Source organism: Hypomesus transpacificus, chromosome 17, assembly GCF_021917145.1.
Source record: "Hypomesus transpacificus isolate Combined female chromosome 17, fHypTra1, whole genome shotgun sequence".
In the NCBI taxonomy this organism is placed as follows: Eukaryota; Metazoa; Chordata; class Actinopteri; order Osmeriformes; family Osmeridae; genus Hypomesus; species Hypomesus transpacificus.
Window position 1 is genome coordinate 1,966,678 of NC_061076.1, and position 16,316 is coordinate 1,982,993.

The window sequence follows — 16,316 nt, forward strand, 5'->3', positions numbered from 1 at the left end:
CTTTTAACTTTGGAAGGCATGTCTTTAACAGATAGACAAAGTCTATAACCAATAGATGATCAGTAGTATTTTTCAGCATCCAACCAGCTACATTATTTTGCATTTGCCTCGCCCCTTGGAAGTAGAAAGTGCACGAGACGAGAGAACTTGTGTTGTCAGTTATCAGCGGAGGTGCAAGCAGGATCAACATGTAGTGTTAAGGTTTATATAAGTAGTTTAAAAAGCCAAATAGTCCACTTATATTGAAGAAACTACTTGATTCGTAGGATGGTGTGGTAATAACTACGTGCCTAACCTTCTACTATTAGACATTTTACTTATTTGAGGACGACAGAAGTTGAGGGGAAATCATGGCCATCACAAAAGGCTGGCTGGTTGTGGCTAGCTGAGACGTGAGACATGTTGAAAAGCCATCGAATTCAAGCATGAAATATTAAAGTTTTCCATTGAAGTTAAAAAAGGAGGAGCGGTTTCTGTATTCGTATAGAACTATACTCAAGTCGTAGTGTAAAAGGTGTAAAGTCAGGTCTGCTGGTTTTGCACTTTGGAGATGTCGTGTAGAAGTGGTGCGATGCGGGGGGGAAACCCTCCTTGTCTTCAACCTCTGCGGGCCACTGTCCCCTTTCAACTCCACAATAAACCGCACTGCAAAGATGTCAAGACGGGTAATTATGCAGCCAGAACGCTAGAATATATATTGGATGCTAGATTATTAATATATTTTCTTATCATCATCATTTAGGATAGGATTTAAGTTGTATTGTTATTTTTAAAATAACCTGTTATGACTATGCAGGAATGATGTAGGTTACAAACTAACATTTGTATAATTATTTGACTTATCTCATGTTTTCCAAAAGATCAGTTTGTTTTGATAAGACATTGCACATAACTTTTTTTTATACCATCAGAGATTCTCAAGAAGGGGGAAAAAAACAATTTGCAAGCTAAGATGAGCTCAAATCACTTTTAAACTACTATTGTGGGCTGAACTGGCCTACATTGTATGTTACTTTACAGATAAAGTGCAGATCTGGGCAAGATGTACCATGCAAGAATCATCTTGACATCACTCCCCATTGTGCACTCTTGAGAGCTACTAACAGACCCTTATCATTTTCAATCCTCAGTTTCCAGTCATCATTCTCTTAAAGACGCATTAGAAGCACTTGAGGTTTTGCATAGCTTTTTGTCCATCATGATCATTAACATTTCTCTGTTGATCCGGGTAACCTTATGCACTTTGACCTTTTTGACCCGTATTGCATTTGCCACTGCCAAAGCATCAGAGGAGCTTGGTGTGTTTTTTTTCCCTGCGTGTCCTGATATTGTACACAGTCAAAGTCCTGCAGCCGCCCTGTGTGCTCTTAAAAGCATTCTGTAACGGTGTTGCTCAAGTGCTTGTGCTGTTTATTTATACTGGATGCCTGGGAAGTGGGCCGGAGGGTCTGGGGTATCTGGGGAGGATTGACCTGGATGGTCTGTGTGCTGCAGAGGAGGAATCGCTGCCAGTTTTGTGCTTAATGTCTTTGCGTGGCTTTGCTCTAAACCCTGTGGTTTGGCTCACACCTGACATAGATTACAAAGAGTTGGTTAAATACACTCACCTCAAACAGCCTACATTCTCATCAAGGCCTAACAGGAAGGCTGACAGGAAAAAGGAGGCGGGGGGGGGGAGGCCATTTTGTAATCCCTTGTTTTATGTCTTAACGATGGGATAATCTTTATCAGTTTCATAGGCATTGTTACTGTAAGATGAACACGATACCATCTTTATTACACTGGGTCAGTGAAGTATAACACTAAGCATGGCAGATTCAGCTCCCTTTTTAATACCTCACCTTCCGTTTGTTCTCACCAGTAGACCGGACCATATCCCGGCCGCCAAAGCCAACCATTCGACGCACGCTCTCCCTCGATGCTATTGTGGGTCCTTATCTTCAAGGCCAGTGGCCCAAAGAGACAGAGAGCATGGGCGTCACCTGTATTAACGATAAAGCCACACAGGTGAGTTTATTTATGACACAGTCAAAGTTAACGTGTAAGTAAAACCTTGATTCGGTGACACTCTGGACATGAGAATAAATGCAGTAAGGTGGTTTACAACAGTTTGAGCCAGAGGCTGTTTATAGTTTCATGTTGAAATCAACGTGGCCTATAGCTCATCGTGTGGGATTTAATAGGTACTATACAGTGTCATCTGATTGTCTTTGTCTATTTTGAGGATTTCAAGTGAGTGTATCAGAGGTCACCACCCCCACAGGTGTCAGGCTAGTTACAGTTTGAAGCTGTCAGAGGAAGGGTAGCCAAGTGGAAAGGCTTGTTTTGTTCTCTACAACTTTTTCTGCTATACCCTGTCCCCCTCTCTACGGCACCTACCCCCCCCTCTAGAGCACAAAGACTCAGCTCACATAACCGCTCTGCATCTTCGGTTCTGACGCGGTTTCAGCTGAACAAACCCCCCCCCCCCTCTGCACTCCATTGTGCGGAATAAGACCCTCCCTGACCTCAATACACAGACCCCCCCCCCTTTGGTGTACTTTCTATGTTTTACTTAAGATGATGTAACTGTCTCCTTTTGTCACCCACTCTCTCTTCTTGAGCAGTTCCACGCTAGCTTCCCCGACTCCTTTTCGCAGCGCTTTCCAGACTCATCATGTGAAACACACACTCGCACCACTGTGTGTTTAACCGTCAAAGCCCAGGCTAAACTGGCTAAGGAAATATCAGACATGTTCAGAATATTTGGCCACCTCTTACAGATCTTTTTATAAGCTTGTGTCCCGTGATTGCCTGTTTTTTTGGGGGGGAGTGGGGGGGCTGTAATACTACACCAGCGTCAGTGTGTGACTGACTGGTCTTCCTCTGACTTATTTAGCCAGGCTCCCTGACCACGAAGTCCATCACATAGGGCAGTGGATGGCGTCAGTGTTTCTGTTTACAAATTTAGCTCCCTGCTTGAGTGGATTATGACATCCGAGCGGAGCTTGGCGAGGGGCGTCAGACAGGAGAGGTGTGAGGCGAGCGTTGCTCCAGTTCAGGCCAGAGACTCCCAGAGTACCAGGAGACCAGGGGGACGGTGGATTGTGTGGATGCCAAGCCTGTGAAGCAGCTAGAGAGTGTGTGTGTGTGAGTAGACGAGGTGAACTGGTGGAACAACTCAGCACAGGCCCGTCTGATGAACCATCAAACAGCCACTTCCTCTCAGCCCCCAGCAGTCCTCGCCCCGAGGCCTGTGGGTAGAGCGGCAGGAGCTGCTGTCAAGATGTCGGTAGGAACACGACAACGGCGTGGCCCCCTTTTTCTCCTGTCGCATGCCAGGAGGTCGCGGGAGGTGGCGAGGAAGAGAGCGTCTCTCTCTCCCAACAGCTGGCTTCTCGTCTGTGTGATGTCGTCCTGTGTGATGTCGTCCTGTGTGATGTCGTCCTGTGTGATGTCGTCCTGTGTGATGTCGTCCTGTGTGATGTCGTCCTGTGTGATGTCGTCCTGTGTGATGTCGTCCTGTGTGATGTCGTCCTGTGTGATGTCGTCCTGTGTGATGTCGTCCTGTGTGATGTCGTCCTGTGTGATGTCGTCCTGTGTGATGTCGTCCTGTGTGATGTCGTCCTGTGTGATGTCGTCCTGTGTGATGTCGTCCTGTGTGATGTCGTCCTGTGTGATGTCGTCCTGTGTGATGTCGTCCTGTGTGATGTCGTCCTGTGTGATGTCGTCCTGTGTGATGTCGTCCTGTGTGATGTCGTCCTGTGTGATGTCGTCCTGTGTGATGTCGTCCTGTGTGATGTCGTCCTGTGTGATGTCGTCCTGTGTGATGTCGTCCTGTGTGATGTCGTCCTGTGTGATGTCGTCCTGTGTGATGTCGTCCTGTGTGATGTCGTCCTGTGTGATGTCGTCCTGTGTGATGTCGTCCTGTGTGATGTCGTCCTGTGTGATGTCGTCCTGTGTGATGTCGTCCTGTGTGATGTCGTCCTGTGTGATGTCGTCCTGTGTGATGTCGTCCGTGTGATGTCGTCCTGTGTGATGTCGTCCTGTGTGATGTCGTCCTGTGTGATGTCGTCCGTGTGATGTCGTCCGTGTGATGTCGTCCTGTGTGATGTCGTCCTGTGTGATGTCGTCCTGTGTGATGTCGTCCTGTGTGATGTCGTCCTGTGTGATGTCGTCCTGTGTGATGTCGTCCTGTGTGATGTCGTCCTGTGTGATGTCGTCTGTGTGATGTCGTCCTGTGTGATGTCGTCCTGTGTGATGTCGTCCTGTGTGATGTCGTCTGTGTGATGTCGTCTGTGTGATGTCGTCCTGTGTTTTCAGTTTGTCGATTTGGCTTTCCGCCACACTGTGCTGCGGTTGTTGGGTTTACGTGTCGTGTGTTTGTGTGCACCAGGCTTCTCTGTTGAAGGGGTGTTGTCAGGCTCAGTCATAGTTGTTTCCCCCCCCCCCCCCCCCTCATCTACACAGCTGTGTACGGTATAGCAGGTGTGTGGGACAGATGTAGGGCATCACTTCTGTTCTGAAACTAGAGAAAAGCAGATCTGCTGCTGTGCAAATGTCAGTACTAAACCCCACTGTGAAATAACAAGCGGTGTGGGTCCACCTAGTTTCAGCACGCCCACGGCTTTGAAGAGGAAACAGCTTTTATCTGTCTGTTTCTTGACTAGCATTCCCCTTTCGATGACGAGTCTGACTACTGGTGATAAGTTTTTTTTTTCTCCTTCGTCCATAGACGCCCAGCTCCTGGGCAGAGGAGACCCGGGGGAGGAGGAGTATTGGTGGACACAAACGCTCTGCGTCGTGGGGCAGTGCGGAACACTTGAGGGAGGTCAGTAAAACCCTTCGTGTCAAAAGTGGATGGCAGTCGGAACAGTTGCCCTGTCACTCAAACGCGCCACGACGACCCCATCGTCGTTAGGCAGATTTCGTTTTCCTCCGCTGTTGTCCGAGTTAGCCCCTCCTTTTTTATAAATTGCCTCTCATGCCGATGAACATGTCTTTTTCTGTCCGTCTACATTGAAGCCTTGAAACCCTCTCTGTGTGCTGGTTCTCCCCTTCAGGTGGCCACGCTCAGGCACCAGCTGCAGAAGCGCTCCCGACACGCTCCACCCTCAGGAGGGTGTGAACGGCCCCACCACCCTGTACCTGGAGGCCCCGTGCCAGGCTTCACCCAGGTACCAGAGGCACCACCCTCTCCACAGCCCCCGTCTGCCTGCATGCTTACGACAGCTAGGCCACTTTTATAACATCTTACGTGGTTTTTGAGAAATAATTCAGCATGTTTCTGGATTGCTAATCTAGAATTAAATGTCCTTCCACGTGGTCCCAGAATCATGAAATGTATGAACATGCGTGTACTTAGGCAGAAATGTATTATCGTATTGACACGCTGTAGTTATGGGATTGTGAAAAAAGGTGTGTTTTACCCATGACATTATGAAGGGTAGGACTCCAACATGCAGTTGTTTGAGCCTAGTCCCTAAGGCAGAACAGGGAGGAGCTAGCAACAGTAATATATAAACAGCTCAGCTTTTCTTAGGAGCTGGTGTCATCAAGCTGCCTTCATCACTGCCATGCTATTGCAGAAATGCACAGGGAAACATATTATCTCACTCAGTCAAGCACATATAGACACACAGACTATGGCTCTCGTTAAACACCACAGCTTTTTAATACACCCTTTCCTGCATTCAAGTATGAGCCTAAGCACATTGACTGTTTTCTCCCCAGACACACTCTCTGATGCCCCTGAGCAGACTGGCTCCTCGACTGCGGCGCAGTGTGGAAGGTCTTAACCTGGAGCTGGAGGGTGTGTTTGTGTCGGAGATCCCAGAGGACCAACACAAGGTGAGCACAGCTTAGATCCACTTAGTCGTCACTCAAGCCTAACACACATCTACCACAATGACCTTAGCCGTAGTTTCAGGTGTATGCTCCCACTGCAGCCCCCCTCCTCTACGTCATTCCACGGAAAGTAAAGTAGTTGTTGTTCTTACGCTCTTATCGTCTTTCCCCGATGTGTTGTTTTTCTTCTTCTTCTTCTTCTTCTGTTTTAGATTCTGGAGGTCCCAGATGGACACAAAGCCCCTGTTCCTGCCCAGAGATACAGCAGCGGTTCTCAGAGTGACCCATCCCCCATCCCCCTGGACCCGGGTCTCCTCTCCCCATCCCAGTCCCCCTGCCTCATGGGAGAGTCAGGTCAGTGAGGGGGACCATTTCGGGCCAATATATTGACATCAGTGAGTCTGATCTGGAAAACACATGGATGTTCCCGTGTTTTCTGTGCAGACCCTGTGGACAGCGAGGCCCTGTGTCCCTCTCCCACACCACCTCTTGTGGTTCTGGACCCCTCCATATTCCAGTCCTCATCTTCCCCTCGTCCCAACAAGACCTACTCCTTCCAAAGGGAACCTCCGGAGGGCTGTGAAAGAGTGTGCGTGTGTGAAGAGGCCACGTGAGTAATACTAACGCTGTGTGGACACTCACAGAACCTAAATTTACATTTTGGACTGAATAGCTAACCGTTCTCCTCGTCTCCCACTGTCTTAACCCTAGGTCGCCCAGTCAGGGTGAGCCTGTCATTAAGCCTTCCTGCCCTGACCCCAACAAGGTGAACTTTACCCCTCATGGAGGCTCTGCCTTCTGTCCTGTTAGTCTGCTGAAACCACTACTGCCCTCCATGGACCTTCTCTTCCGAGGCCTGTCGGTCTCTCCCGTCACTGCCTGCTCTGGTCAAGGCTCAGTCCCCTATCAAGCACCAGTGCATGCTGTAGGAGGGTATCTGAGTGGACCTTTCCAAGACTCCACCATGTAAAAAAGAAAAGAAAAAAATAGAAAAAAAGATTTCTTTAGATGTGAGGAGAAATTTAGTTTCAAAGACAGATGGGTTAGCTTACACGCTGTCAAATGCTGTCCAGGCTATGAAGAACGCTGTGATTTAAATCTGATCAAGTTCGAAAACGGTGAGAATTGATGTCTACAGAGTTGTCTCTGTGAGACTGAATATGAACTCTGCCATCTGAGCTTTTTTTGTGATAAGGCTTCAGATGGAACCAAACATCCCTACAAGGCACATCCTTTGCAAGAATTGTGTTTGAATGTGTAAATAATATTTTTATACTATTTGTTCAGGCTATGATAATGATCATAATTAGTATTCTAAGGTGGACTTAACCATTTGACTAATGATTATCAACTCTTTAAAGAGGTAGAAAAGAGGATTACATAAACAAAAATAAAGTTTATTAAATGCTACCATTTCATTTGTTTGGGTGGCAAAAGTCATGAACTTGGCTTTAATTAGGATATTACCCACAACCACATTTTTCTAGGTTTAGCAGAAGATGAGCTCAAAAGTGCTTTTTAGTCACAGTCTGACAGAACACATGGATTTGATTCCGGGTTGGTTCAATAAGTTCATAAGTTTGTAACCTATAAACTTTCAAAACTTGTTTTTGTTGAAAATATACTTGTGAAAGGCTGTAAACTCAGTTAAAGCCCCAATGCTAGCACTTAGATGAAGTATTTCAAGCATGGAAGGGATATATTTGTTTGGGTTTGGATGTTTATGGTGCTGTTTTTATACTCATTTATCTTTGAAATAAGTGTTTTTTTGTTCTTCTAAATGTTATCTAGCTATAATTTTCTGGTTTACAGTTGGTTTGTTGCCATAGCTTAGTCTCCCGTGAGTTTCTGGTTACTGATGGAAGTTCTGCCAACGTTTACTTTGTTTGGGCCCATCAATGCATCAGTGTTTTGGTTGGCATTGATTTGCATTTGTGGTATTATGACTTGCGTTCCTCACCAAAATGTGTTGTGTAGTTCAAAACACTTTTTTTTTGGAATGTTTTTTTATTTTTTTCACTATTTGTGAATTCACTTATTTTTGAGATGTGAAATGACAAGTATTTGAATTGTCTATTGTTAATTTTTTTATGATTCACTATACCTTTCTAGACGTTTTATACGCATGTTAGTTGCGGACACTAATAATAATAAAAAAATAAAATGGTAATGGGTGAGGATTCATGTACTATAACCGTGTAAGCCCGTCTTTGTTGACAACTTCTTCCACGGACACGTGTAGCTGTCCAGCCCCGCCTTTTCAACAAATTGTCTTTCCTCATTGGTGTAATCGGGCTCGAGATTGCCTTATTTGGACCAATACAATTTGTACACATCCTAAAACGACAAAATGTTATGCGACAGTTCCAAGAAAGGCCCCCACGTATCTGAATAGGAGGCTGTATATTTTGCCACATTTTTGCGATCGTAAATTTTTCCGTGTAAATGAATCTGACTTCATGTATTCGCAACTGTGTGCAACCATCCAAAATGATGTGCTGCAGTATGACCTCTTGAATTCAGTATGACAAAAATCCTATGTCATTCCCAAGTTTGTGTTATGTTGCACTGTGTTGTGCTGAAACAGTAGGCAAATCATTCCACTCCTTGCCTCCTAATCTCCGGGTCCTAAATCGCATTATTTTCTGACGCGTCCATATGCTCAATGAAAACATTCCAAATGTACACCGGTTATCACTGACAGAAGATTGACCGAATGAGAAGCGAATAACATAAACTTTATGTTGGTCTAGGGTCAAATTACTCCGTTTCAGAAACGGAGTAACTTGAATGGACAATGGCTACTCAATAATTCCATCTATTAAAGATTGATATCTGGCTAGCTAACACTATCCGAGTCTTGTAAGTAGACGGGATTTTAGGGGGGAAATTATTAAGTATAATTACAGGGACCATCAAATCCCCCTTCGGCCTCACCATTTCCGGATTTGTGACATCTGGGATAGTGGAGCGGGACGTTGGTTTACGGGGTACGGGGAGTGGTGTCGTATCGGTTACCATACCCGGAGTTCTCGGGGACAGCATGGCCTCAGGAAAAGGGAAGAACTGGCTTCTTCAGAATGAGCGACTACGATTCATTGTCTGTTTCCTCGGAGTTTTTGTTTGTTATTTCTACTATGGCATATTGCAAGAAACAATGTAAGTAAGCCGTTGCCACATCTTACCTCACCTTGTTTACGGTTGTATTCATTGCAACGCTGGTATTCAGTCGTGCATGTGTCTATTTATGATTGCCCAAAGCTATGAAATGTTTTGTGTCTGATAGCTCTGAATACAATTACTTTGTAACTAGCTAAATGAAGAAGATGACTCGTTTGGTATGCAGCCATGCACCATATCTTCTTATAGCTTATGTTTTGACACTGGTCGGAGGTCCACTCTGCCACAAGAACTATTGAATGGCTTTCCGCTTAACCGAAATTGTCGCTTAACCTTGAACAACTTAAATTGACAATTTCTATAACAGCTCTCTCTGATAATCCAGTTGCATACAGACTGTATAAATTGTAGCTCTGTAATGATCTTTGTCTTGTTATCGCAGCACACGAGGACAGTATGGCCAAGGGGACCAAAAGGAGAAGTTCCGATTTGCAACAACCTTGGTTTTAATTCAGTGCATTATCAACTCTATATTTGCCTGGATCTGTGAGTATACTGTCCAAAGCCTAGTGTCTGTTTCATTACAATATCTGAGAGATGCTTTCAATACGTGCTATTGCTAATGTTTTGAACTTGTTTTGATCATTTACCCCTGACTGATTGTTGCATTCGTTGCCCTTCCTCGTCAGTAATCCAGTTTTTTGAGGGCTCTACAACGGATCACACCAGGAGCTGGCTCTATGGCCTCTGTTCCCTCTCCTATCTGGGAGCCATGGTTTCCAGCAACTCTGCCCTTCTGTATGTCAACTACCCAACACAGGTAAGCCCAACTGTCTTTTCCTCTTTGTAATTACAGCTTCCAGATGTATGGTTGTTGTAATCATGTATATTCTCTGTGTTCACAGGTGTTGGGGAAGTCCTGCAAACCAATCCCAGGTTTGTTTGATATCATATTTCTATTTTTTTCTCAGATGTACCAACCTCTTGCTTAGTTTGTCACTCCCTCCCTCCCCTCCCTCCCCCCTCCCTACCATCACCAACACCACATGACATAACTGTTTAACTCATTTTAGTGACCAACCCTCAGGTTTAAGGGATTTGTCTTGTCTGTTAATAATAAGACACACTATAAAAAAAAAATGTTCGATTTGAAAGAATATTTTTTAAATTATCCCCTACAGTCATTACTCTGCTACGATTAAATATGTTTAACATATTTTTCCTTTTTATGTGAAAAAAAAACTAAAAAGTGAAAAGCACGTGGAAGCACATGTTCTCCTTTCAGGATGTGTATATGCAAATATCACAACCCTTGCTCTCCACCCACACCACTCTTATTAAGCAAATCACTCCATGAGTTGTAGTTTTACTTTACTGTGTACTCTGAATTGGCTTAGTTTGCACTTTACACAAGGGTTATCTTGTGCCTCGCCCTGTTGCAATATGCAAACACTGGTCTCGTGTCCATTCCACAGTAACACTCGTCCTCTCTTTTCCACAGTCCTCCCAATGTGTGTAACGGCAATGATGCACGCTATGTACAGCAATTAGTAATGACTTAGACAGTTCACACTGACTTTAATGACTTCATGTCTTAAAACAATTTGCATTTTGCACTACATTCACAACTGTATCTGTACCATTTGTATCTTCTGTAATATTAGTATTTTATATTGTAAATTACGGCAACTTATATTTTATTTTATTGTATATCTTATTTTAATTCTATTCCACTTAGTTTTGCTAGTTTATGTATCCTTCGTATAGTTAGATCACATATTTAAATGTAAGATTCCTATATGTTTATTGTATGCACCTCCTTGCCAAAGCAAATTCCTTGTCTGTGCAAACTATCATGGTGAATAAATCCCATTCTGATTCTGATGTTCTAGTAACTTCTTTCTCTGTTTTTGATTCCACAGTAATGATCCTTGGTGTAACAATCCTAAGGAAAAGGTACCCCCTAGCTAAGTACCTCTGTGTGTTGTTGATTGTGAGTGGGGTGGCCCTGTTCCTCTACAAACCCAACAAGAACTCAGCTTCTACAGATGACCACAGTTTTGGTTTTGGGGAGGTGCTATTGGTGAGTCCAACCATTCAATGTACTATTCAACATCTCAGATCCTATTTGTAATCATTGTCTTTCTGTGTGTCCTTGTCGGCTCTCTGTGTGTGTGTGTGCGTGTTGGCATGTCTGTGAGTGACACCGTTTCCCTCTCTGCCTCAGTTGATGTCTCTGACGATGGATGGTTTGACGGGTGTGGCTCAGGATCACATGCGGAGTCGCTTCCAGACTGGAGCAAATCACATGATGCTCAACATCAACATGTGGTCCACCCTGGTATTAGGACTCGGTGAGTCTACCCACTCATAGGTACTCGTCGGAACTCTCGTGCTGTGTTCACACCAAACGCAAAGCGAATTATTTGCACAAAGAAACAAATTTAAGCTTTGCGTTTATTTCATTGCTAGAAGCCAGAAATTTAGTTGAGTAAAAAAAAATGTAACATAATTTTATTTTAAAAAGATTTAAAATAATTTTAAATCTAACTTCTTTTAAATCTAAAAAGATTTAAAAGAATTTTAAAAAGATTTAAAAAAAAAAATATTTTAATTTTTTATTTTACATGTAATCTCGAATCATAATATCGCTTCGCTTTCTGTGTGGTGTCTCAGACAGCATTATGCCTCCTTCCACCACCAAAGAGAGAACTACAGAACTGCTGTTACTGCTCACTGCCTCTAGGGGGTGCCCTCCTCCAACAGTTGCAATTAAGAAAGCAATTTTTTCCTGGAATCATTAGGTTGACTGCTGGCTAAATCCTGTAAATCCGTTTTGAACAGACAATAGCTGTTAAAAAAAAGTAGTTTGAATGTCTAAAATGAATACATCTTCATTTGTGTCACTTCCTATTACCCGCCCACCCCCAGGTGTTTTGTGGACAGGTGAGGTGTGGGATTTCTTGAGCTTCACTGAACGCCATCCTACAATCCTCTATAACATCCTTCTGTTTGGATTGACAAGTGCTTTAGGCCAGGTAAATCTTAAATGTCTGCATTGTTGGCCATGTGTGTGTGTCTAATACGATGATAATGCGTTAAGTATAAGTGTCCCAACAAGCAAACCTTACGCACAGATTCTACAGCCATTCATTCCTTTGTCTCCAATAGACCTTCATCTTCATGACGGTCGTGTACTTTGGGCCGCTTACCTGCTCCATCGTCACGACAACACGGAAGTTCTTCACCATCCTGGGCTCTGTCATTCTGTTTGGCAACGTCATAAGTACCATGCAGTGGTGCGGAACTATTCTGGTCTTCCTTGGTGAGCATCAACACCAACTGGTGAATTCTGGTTTAGTTTGTTTCAGTCTGTCTCTCACTCTTGCTGTCACTCTCCACCCTGAGCTCCTGCTTTTGTTCCTGCCTTTACGTCTTGGGAGTATTTGATTGGCTGATTACACACCTTTTGTCTCTGCCCAGATTGTCTTTTCTAAACCGTACCGTGTTATTTCTTATTATAGGTCTTGGTCTGGATGCCAAATTTGGCAAGACACCCAAGAAGACAACACACTAATGTGGAACGTGACAGGCTCAGTAGCCACAATATCTTATTTTCTTCCCTCCCTACAGAGGTATGTGCCAATAGCTTATGGTTTTATTTCCATTTCATTAATATTTTAAATACATTTACCTGCTTATGAGGAGGACATTGGATTGAATGAAGACAGGAACTGAAGAGGTGACAAGGCGTCAAAATCAGCACGATTGCAGCCTACTGAAACCTTATCTCCAGTATTTACCTGGGGTACTCCTCATTACAGAATGTCTGGTTTTCAACGATTTTGCTAGTATTTGTATGTTTGAGAAGTACAGAAGATGCCCTTCTTGGACATGTTTACTACAGCACACCTCTTTTTGTTTACTTATGCCAGCACTTTTATTCATATCTTGGATGACGGATAACTTTGATTAAATTGTATGAAACTGTTATTTCATATCCAGTCAAAGATCATTTACAAAGAAAATGTTAAAGAAATATTATCAATAAAAGGGAAACACTGTCATCAAAGACTCAAAAATGTTTTCACAACTTTCTTTAGTCTATTAAAGTATTCTGGGACTGTTTTACAAAGAGGCCAATACAAGGTTCTTTGAAAGAGAATTACAACCGAATTGAATTAAAAATTAAATGGGCAACGTTTGTCACGTCTGTCATTGTATATTCATATTGTGTTGTGTATGGCCGGATACACAAATATTTATAAACGACGATATCAATCGATATGAAGGGCGATCTGTCGCACTTGGGAGAATGGAGTATACAACAAACCGAGTTAGGAATTTGACTATTCAGTGATCAATTCCCAATGTACACAATACTAGGCTACTAAACGGCAGATTTCCCCATCACTGCTCTGGTTTAAAAAAAAGTTCCCTTTGGCACTTATTTGTTTTTTTCACAATGTATGCTGCTCATGTTTTGGCTGCTCGCTATGTTTGGGGCTATCGTTGTTATGATGAGTGACCTATGCTCTTGTAAAGCTCTCTATTGGAAATCGCTTTGGATAAAAGCGTCTGCTAAATGCGTAAATGTAAAATCCTAGCTCAGGTCGTAAGATGCCGCTGCAAGTTCGGAAATCGGTAACGGAAAGATCAGTAAGCCATTTAACTATATATACCAACAACTAATATACTATATCACAAATGATATAGTTAGTAGATACATCTAGCTAGTTACTTCATTGGCTGACATTGACGTCAAATAGTGGAGAAAGCTGCATTATTGGCAGAATGTCAGATTCTGACACCTATGGAATGCTGCGATGTGAGGCACTACAGATGACATTGATCGACATTGAAATGCAAACAATGTGTTAAATTACTGTCATTCTGACTATTCTAATGACAAACTTCTATGACATGGGATCAGACTAATGGGAGCAAGCATACGCTTTACAATAATTTAGAAACATCAGAAATAATTTACGATGGTTGGACGGAGTTTGATGCGAATATATTGCCAGATGAAAATAAAAGTAATCGCCATATCCTCTTAACCATATTATAATATTCTATTGATTAAAAAAAAACAGTCGCGTGTGTAATAATTAAATAAATGCTGGTTTATTCAAAATTACTATATAAACGAATGATATGGGACATTACCAGTCAGGCAGCACAGGCAGCAAATAGGACCCCATTTTATGTAGTGATCGGGCAGCAGAGTCGTCGGTATTATTTCTCACCCTTTTTGTCAAGGCCAACGTTAATCCAGGTTTTGCGGTACCAGTTGGGATAAATAAACGCATACAAACGCCAGAATGCTAGGTACCGTGAGCAAGCAACTTAAATCCCACCCCGCAGTAAGTATGGTTGATTTCTAGTGAAGGGCATATGCTTTATTTAGCTACTTTTTTTGTGGCACGTTTCGTATCCGTAGCCTAGACTAGCTAAATTGCTAAAATTGTCAATTTTGTTAATCCCTGGCACGATTCAAATGGAGAGTTTTAGCTTTTTTATTTTTTTTTAATCGTTATTACTGATTTTAATTTGACGTTCAAACAATTTGACATTACTAGCGTTTTGTCGTTGGCTATATTTGTAGCTAACATGAGCTAGGAGTCACATTAGCTACCGAAGCTACCAGCAGTTTCCCGGCCCTAGGTCACGCAGTGCGTACCACAGTCCACTCGTTCAAAAGGCTGTGTTTTGCTAACTCTCACTTGAATTCATTCGTATAGATGTGACATTCACTAGATGATTTTGTAATGGACAGGAACACTTTAAAAATCAATTAAATGGATAATAGTATTTGGTTTGGTTAGCTGTCAACAAGTCAGCTGGAGAAAGTGATATAAGGTCACGTGACATGCCTACGGACTTCAAGGGCGAAACGGGTGATGTGAGGACAGAGCGATCGCTTTTAAACAAAGCTTTACGATAAAGTGTTTGTTTGTCCTCATTATCAATGTAAAGTATATGTTTGTTTTCTGGAAGGTCTTGACACTCCTGTGTTTACATCCCGCCCTATCTCTTCCTCTGTCCGCTACAGCTGATCCCCCTGTTCTTCTTCATCGGTGGTGGAGCACTCATGTCCATGATGTACCTGGCCCGTCTCGGCATGGGCCCTCATGTCTGGTAAGAATCCCGAAGGAAGCGCAATCACGGGGCGCAATCACGGGTCACAAACGGGTCAATGTTGTGATAAGGGAACGTCGGGTGATAGCTAGGTGTAGTATCCATTTCAATGCCAACACATGAGAGCAGATCGACAACTGTTTTGTTTACTTAGAAATTCACACGTTGCAGTTTTTAAATAATTTTTATTAAATGTATTGATTAATTATACTTAATTCTTTCTCAGCTGGGACCGCAAGAATAACCCAGAGCCCTGGAACAAAATGAGCGCCACAGATCAGTACAAGGTACAGTAACAGTGATATGCAGCGCAATTTTTTGGCTGTTTGTTATTGTGGGAAATCCAACTTTCCCATGGTCTATACATGTATACACCCATAGTGTAGATCTAGAAAAGTTAACCGTGTACAGAGTTCCTCCCAAGGATTATTTTGAGACGGGGCCCAGAGCCAGATATGTAGATGAGCTGCAGTTACTGGTGGCTTATCCCTGCTTTGAATTAATTAAAAAGGATAAGCTTGTTACAGGTACCTAGATCTACCTAGTAACCGATCTGATCAAATGGTTTTCTTGCCAGTCTTGAGACACTATCCATCACTTGGATGTGCGGTTACGGAGTGTGCCGTCCTGAACATGTTCTTTCTATTCTCGTCTAGTTCTTTACCGTAAACATGGACTACGCCAAGTTGAAGAAGAATGGCCCCGACTTCTAAACTCGTATCTGCTATCAAAGTGTTGCAGGGCCGTAAGTTTAGGCGGAAAACATGTTGGAAACACCTGGACCTTTTGAAAGCCCAACTTTCACCCCAGTGGATGTAAAGAAGCTAACCCGCACAAATGTTTCTTTATCTTGTTGAATTTCCCCATTCGGTCCCACTGCACTTTCTTTGCCACCTTGTTTTTTTTTCCTTCTTCTTATTCTGTAAAGTTATCTAGGGTTGGCAATAAAGTGAAGGAGATATTTCCTGCATACAGAGAAAAACAACATGTCAAATTTCTTCTCTATTGTAGAAAAAAATACACTTTTGCAGGATGTCAATCCATGCATCATGAGACATTTAGTCTATTATACTTAAATGTTTCTTTTAAAAGTGTGAAGTACAATGTGATTGTATTGGCTGAAGGTCAGTCATGTCTACCATAGTGTCATTGTACTAGATTTAGTTTTCCCAAGGTTTTTAAGATGGCTGACAACAGGATATCCATCTAGACACATTTCTTCAAAAGAC

General features: G+C 43.0%; 3 protein-coding genes across 5 annotated transcripts; all 3 read left to right on the forward strand.

The window, feature by feature from the left end:
* The first annotated feature begins 140 nt into the window (after positions 1 to 140).
* Positions 141 to 8,017, forward strand: fam117aa (family with sequence similarity 117 member Aa). Of its 3 annotated transcripts, none has more exons than XM_047037730.1 (8): positions 141 to 665; positions 1,862 to 2,007; positions 4,715 to 4,810; positions 5,043 to 5,156; positions 5,713 to 5,829; positions 6,039 to 6,180; positions 6,271 to 6,436; positions 6,538 to 8,017. In XM_047037730.1, exons 1-8 carry the CDS (start codon positions 551 to 553, stop codon positions 6,794 to 6,796), a joined length of 1,155 nt encoding a protein of 384 aa, XP_046893686.1. In that variant the 5' UTR covers positions 141 to 550; the 3' UTR covers positions 6,797 to 8,017. The 3 variants fall into 3 exon arrangements, with proteins under 3 accessions (XP_046893686.1, XP_046893687.1, XP_046893688.1); XM_047037731.1 differs by having other exon boundaries at positions 1,865 to 2,007; XM_047037732.1 differs by lacking the exons at positions 141 to 665; positions 1,862 to 2,007 and adding an exon at positions 2,870 to 3,271.
* A 437-nt stretch (positions 8,018 to 8,454) lies between these two features.
* Positions 8,455 to 13,146, forward strand: slc35b1 (solute carrier family 35 member B1). Its single transcript, XM_047037744.1, has 9 exons — positions 8,455 to 8,985; positions 9,389 to 9,492; positions 9,636 to 9,766; positions 9,852 to 9,882; positions 10,869 to 11,029; positions 11,174 to 11,300; positions 11,878 to 11,984; positions 12,118 to 12,271; positions 12,471 to 13,146. The coding sequence occupies exons 1-9, from the start codon at positions 8,870 to 8,872 to the stop codon at positions 12,521 to 12,523; spliced, it is 984 nt and encodes a 327-aa protein (XP_046893700.1). The 5' UTR covers positions 8,455 to 8,869; the 3' UTR covers positions 12,524 to 13,146.
* Positions 13,147 to 14,138: 992 nt separating this feature from the next.
* Positions 14,139 to 16,069, forward strand: ndufa4a (NDUFA4 mitochondrial complex associated a). Its single transcript, XM_047037765.1, has 4 exons — positions 14,139 to 14,312; positions 15,002 to 15,087; positions 15,314 to 15,374; positions 15,744 to 16,069. Exons 1-4 carry the CDS (start codon positions 14,271 to 14,273, stop codon positions 15,798 to 15,800), a joined length of 246 nt encoding a protein of 81 aa, XP_046893721.1. The 5' UTR covers positions 14,139 to 14,270; the 3' UTR covers positions 15,801 to 16,069.
* Positions 16,070 to 16,316: the final 247 nt, after the last annotated feature.

Bases quoted from the DNA above. Each gene is read 5' to 3' on its own strand.
- fam117aa (XM_047037730.1), top strand. From the start codon at position 551: ATGTCGTGTAGAAGTGGTGCGATGCGGGGGGGAAACCCTCCTTGTCTT. The intron at 2,008-4,714 runs GTGAGTTTATTT...CTTCGTCCATAG, and splicing joins TTAACGATAAAGCCACACAG to ACGCCCAGCTCCTGGGCAGA. The intron at 6,181-6,270 runs GTCAGTGAGGGG...TTTTCTGTGCAG, and splicing joins CTGCCTCATGGGAGAGTCAG to ACCCTGTGGACAGCGAGGCC.
- slc35b1 (XM_047037744.1), top strand. From the start codon at position 8,870: ATGGCCTCAGGAAAAGGGAAGAACTGGCTTCTTCAGAATGAGCGACTA. The intron at 8,986-9,388 runs GTAAGTAAGCCG...TTGTTATCGCAG, and splicing joins GGCATATTGCAAGAAACAAT to CACACGAGGACAGTATGGCC. The intron at 9,883-10,868 runs GTTTGTTTGATA...TTGATTCCACAG, and splicing joins GTCCTGCAAACCAATCCCAG to TAATGATCCTTGGTGTAACA.
- ndufa4a (XM_047037765.1), top strand. From the start codon at position 14,271: ATGCTAGGTACCGTGAGCAAGCAACTTAAATCCCACCCCGCA. The intron at 15,088-15,313 runs GTAAGAATCCCG...ATTCTTTCTCAG, and splicing joins GGCATGGGCCCTCATGTCTG to CTGGGACCGCAAGAATAACC. The intron at 15,375-15,743 runs GTACAGTAACAG...ATTCTCGTCTAG, and splicing joins GCGCCACAGATCAGTACAAG to TTCTTTACCGTAAACATGGA.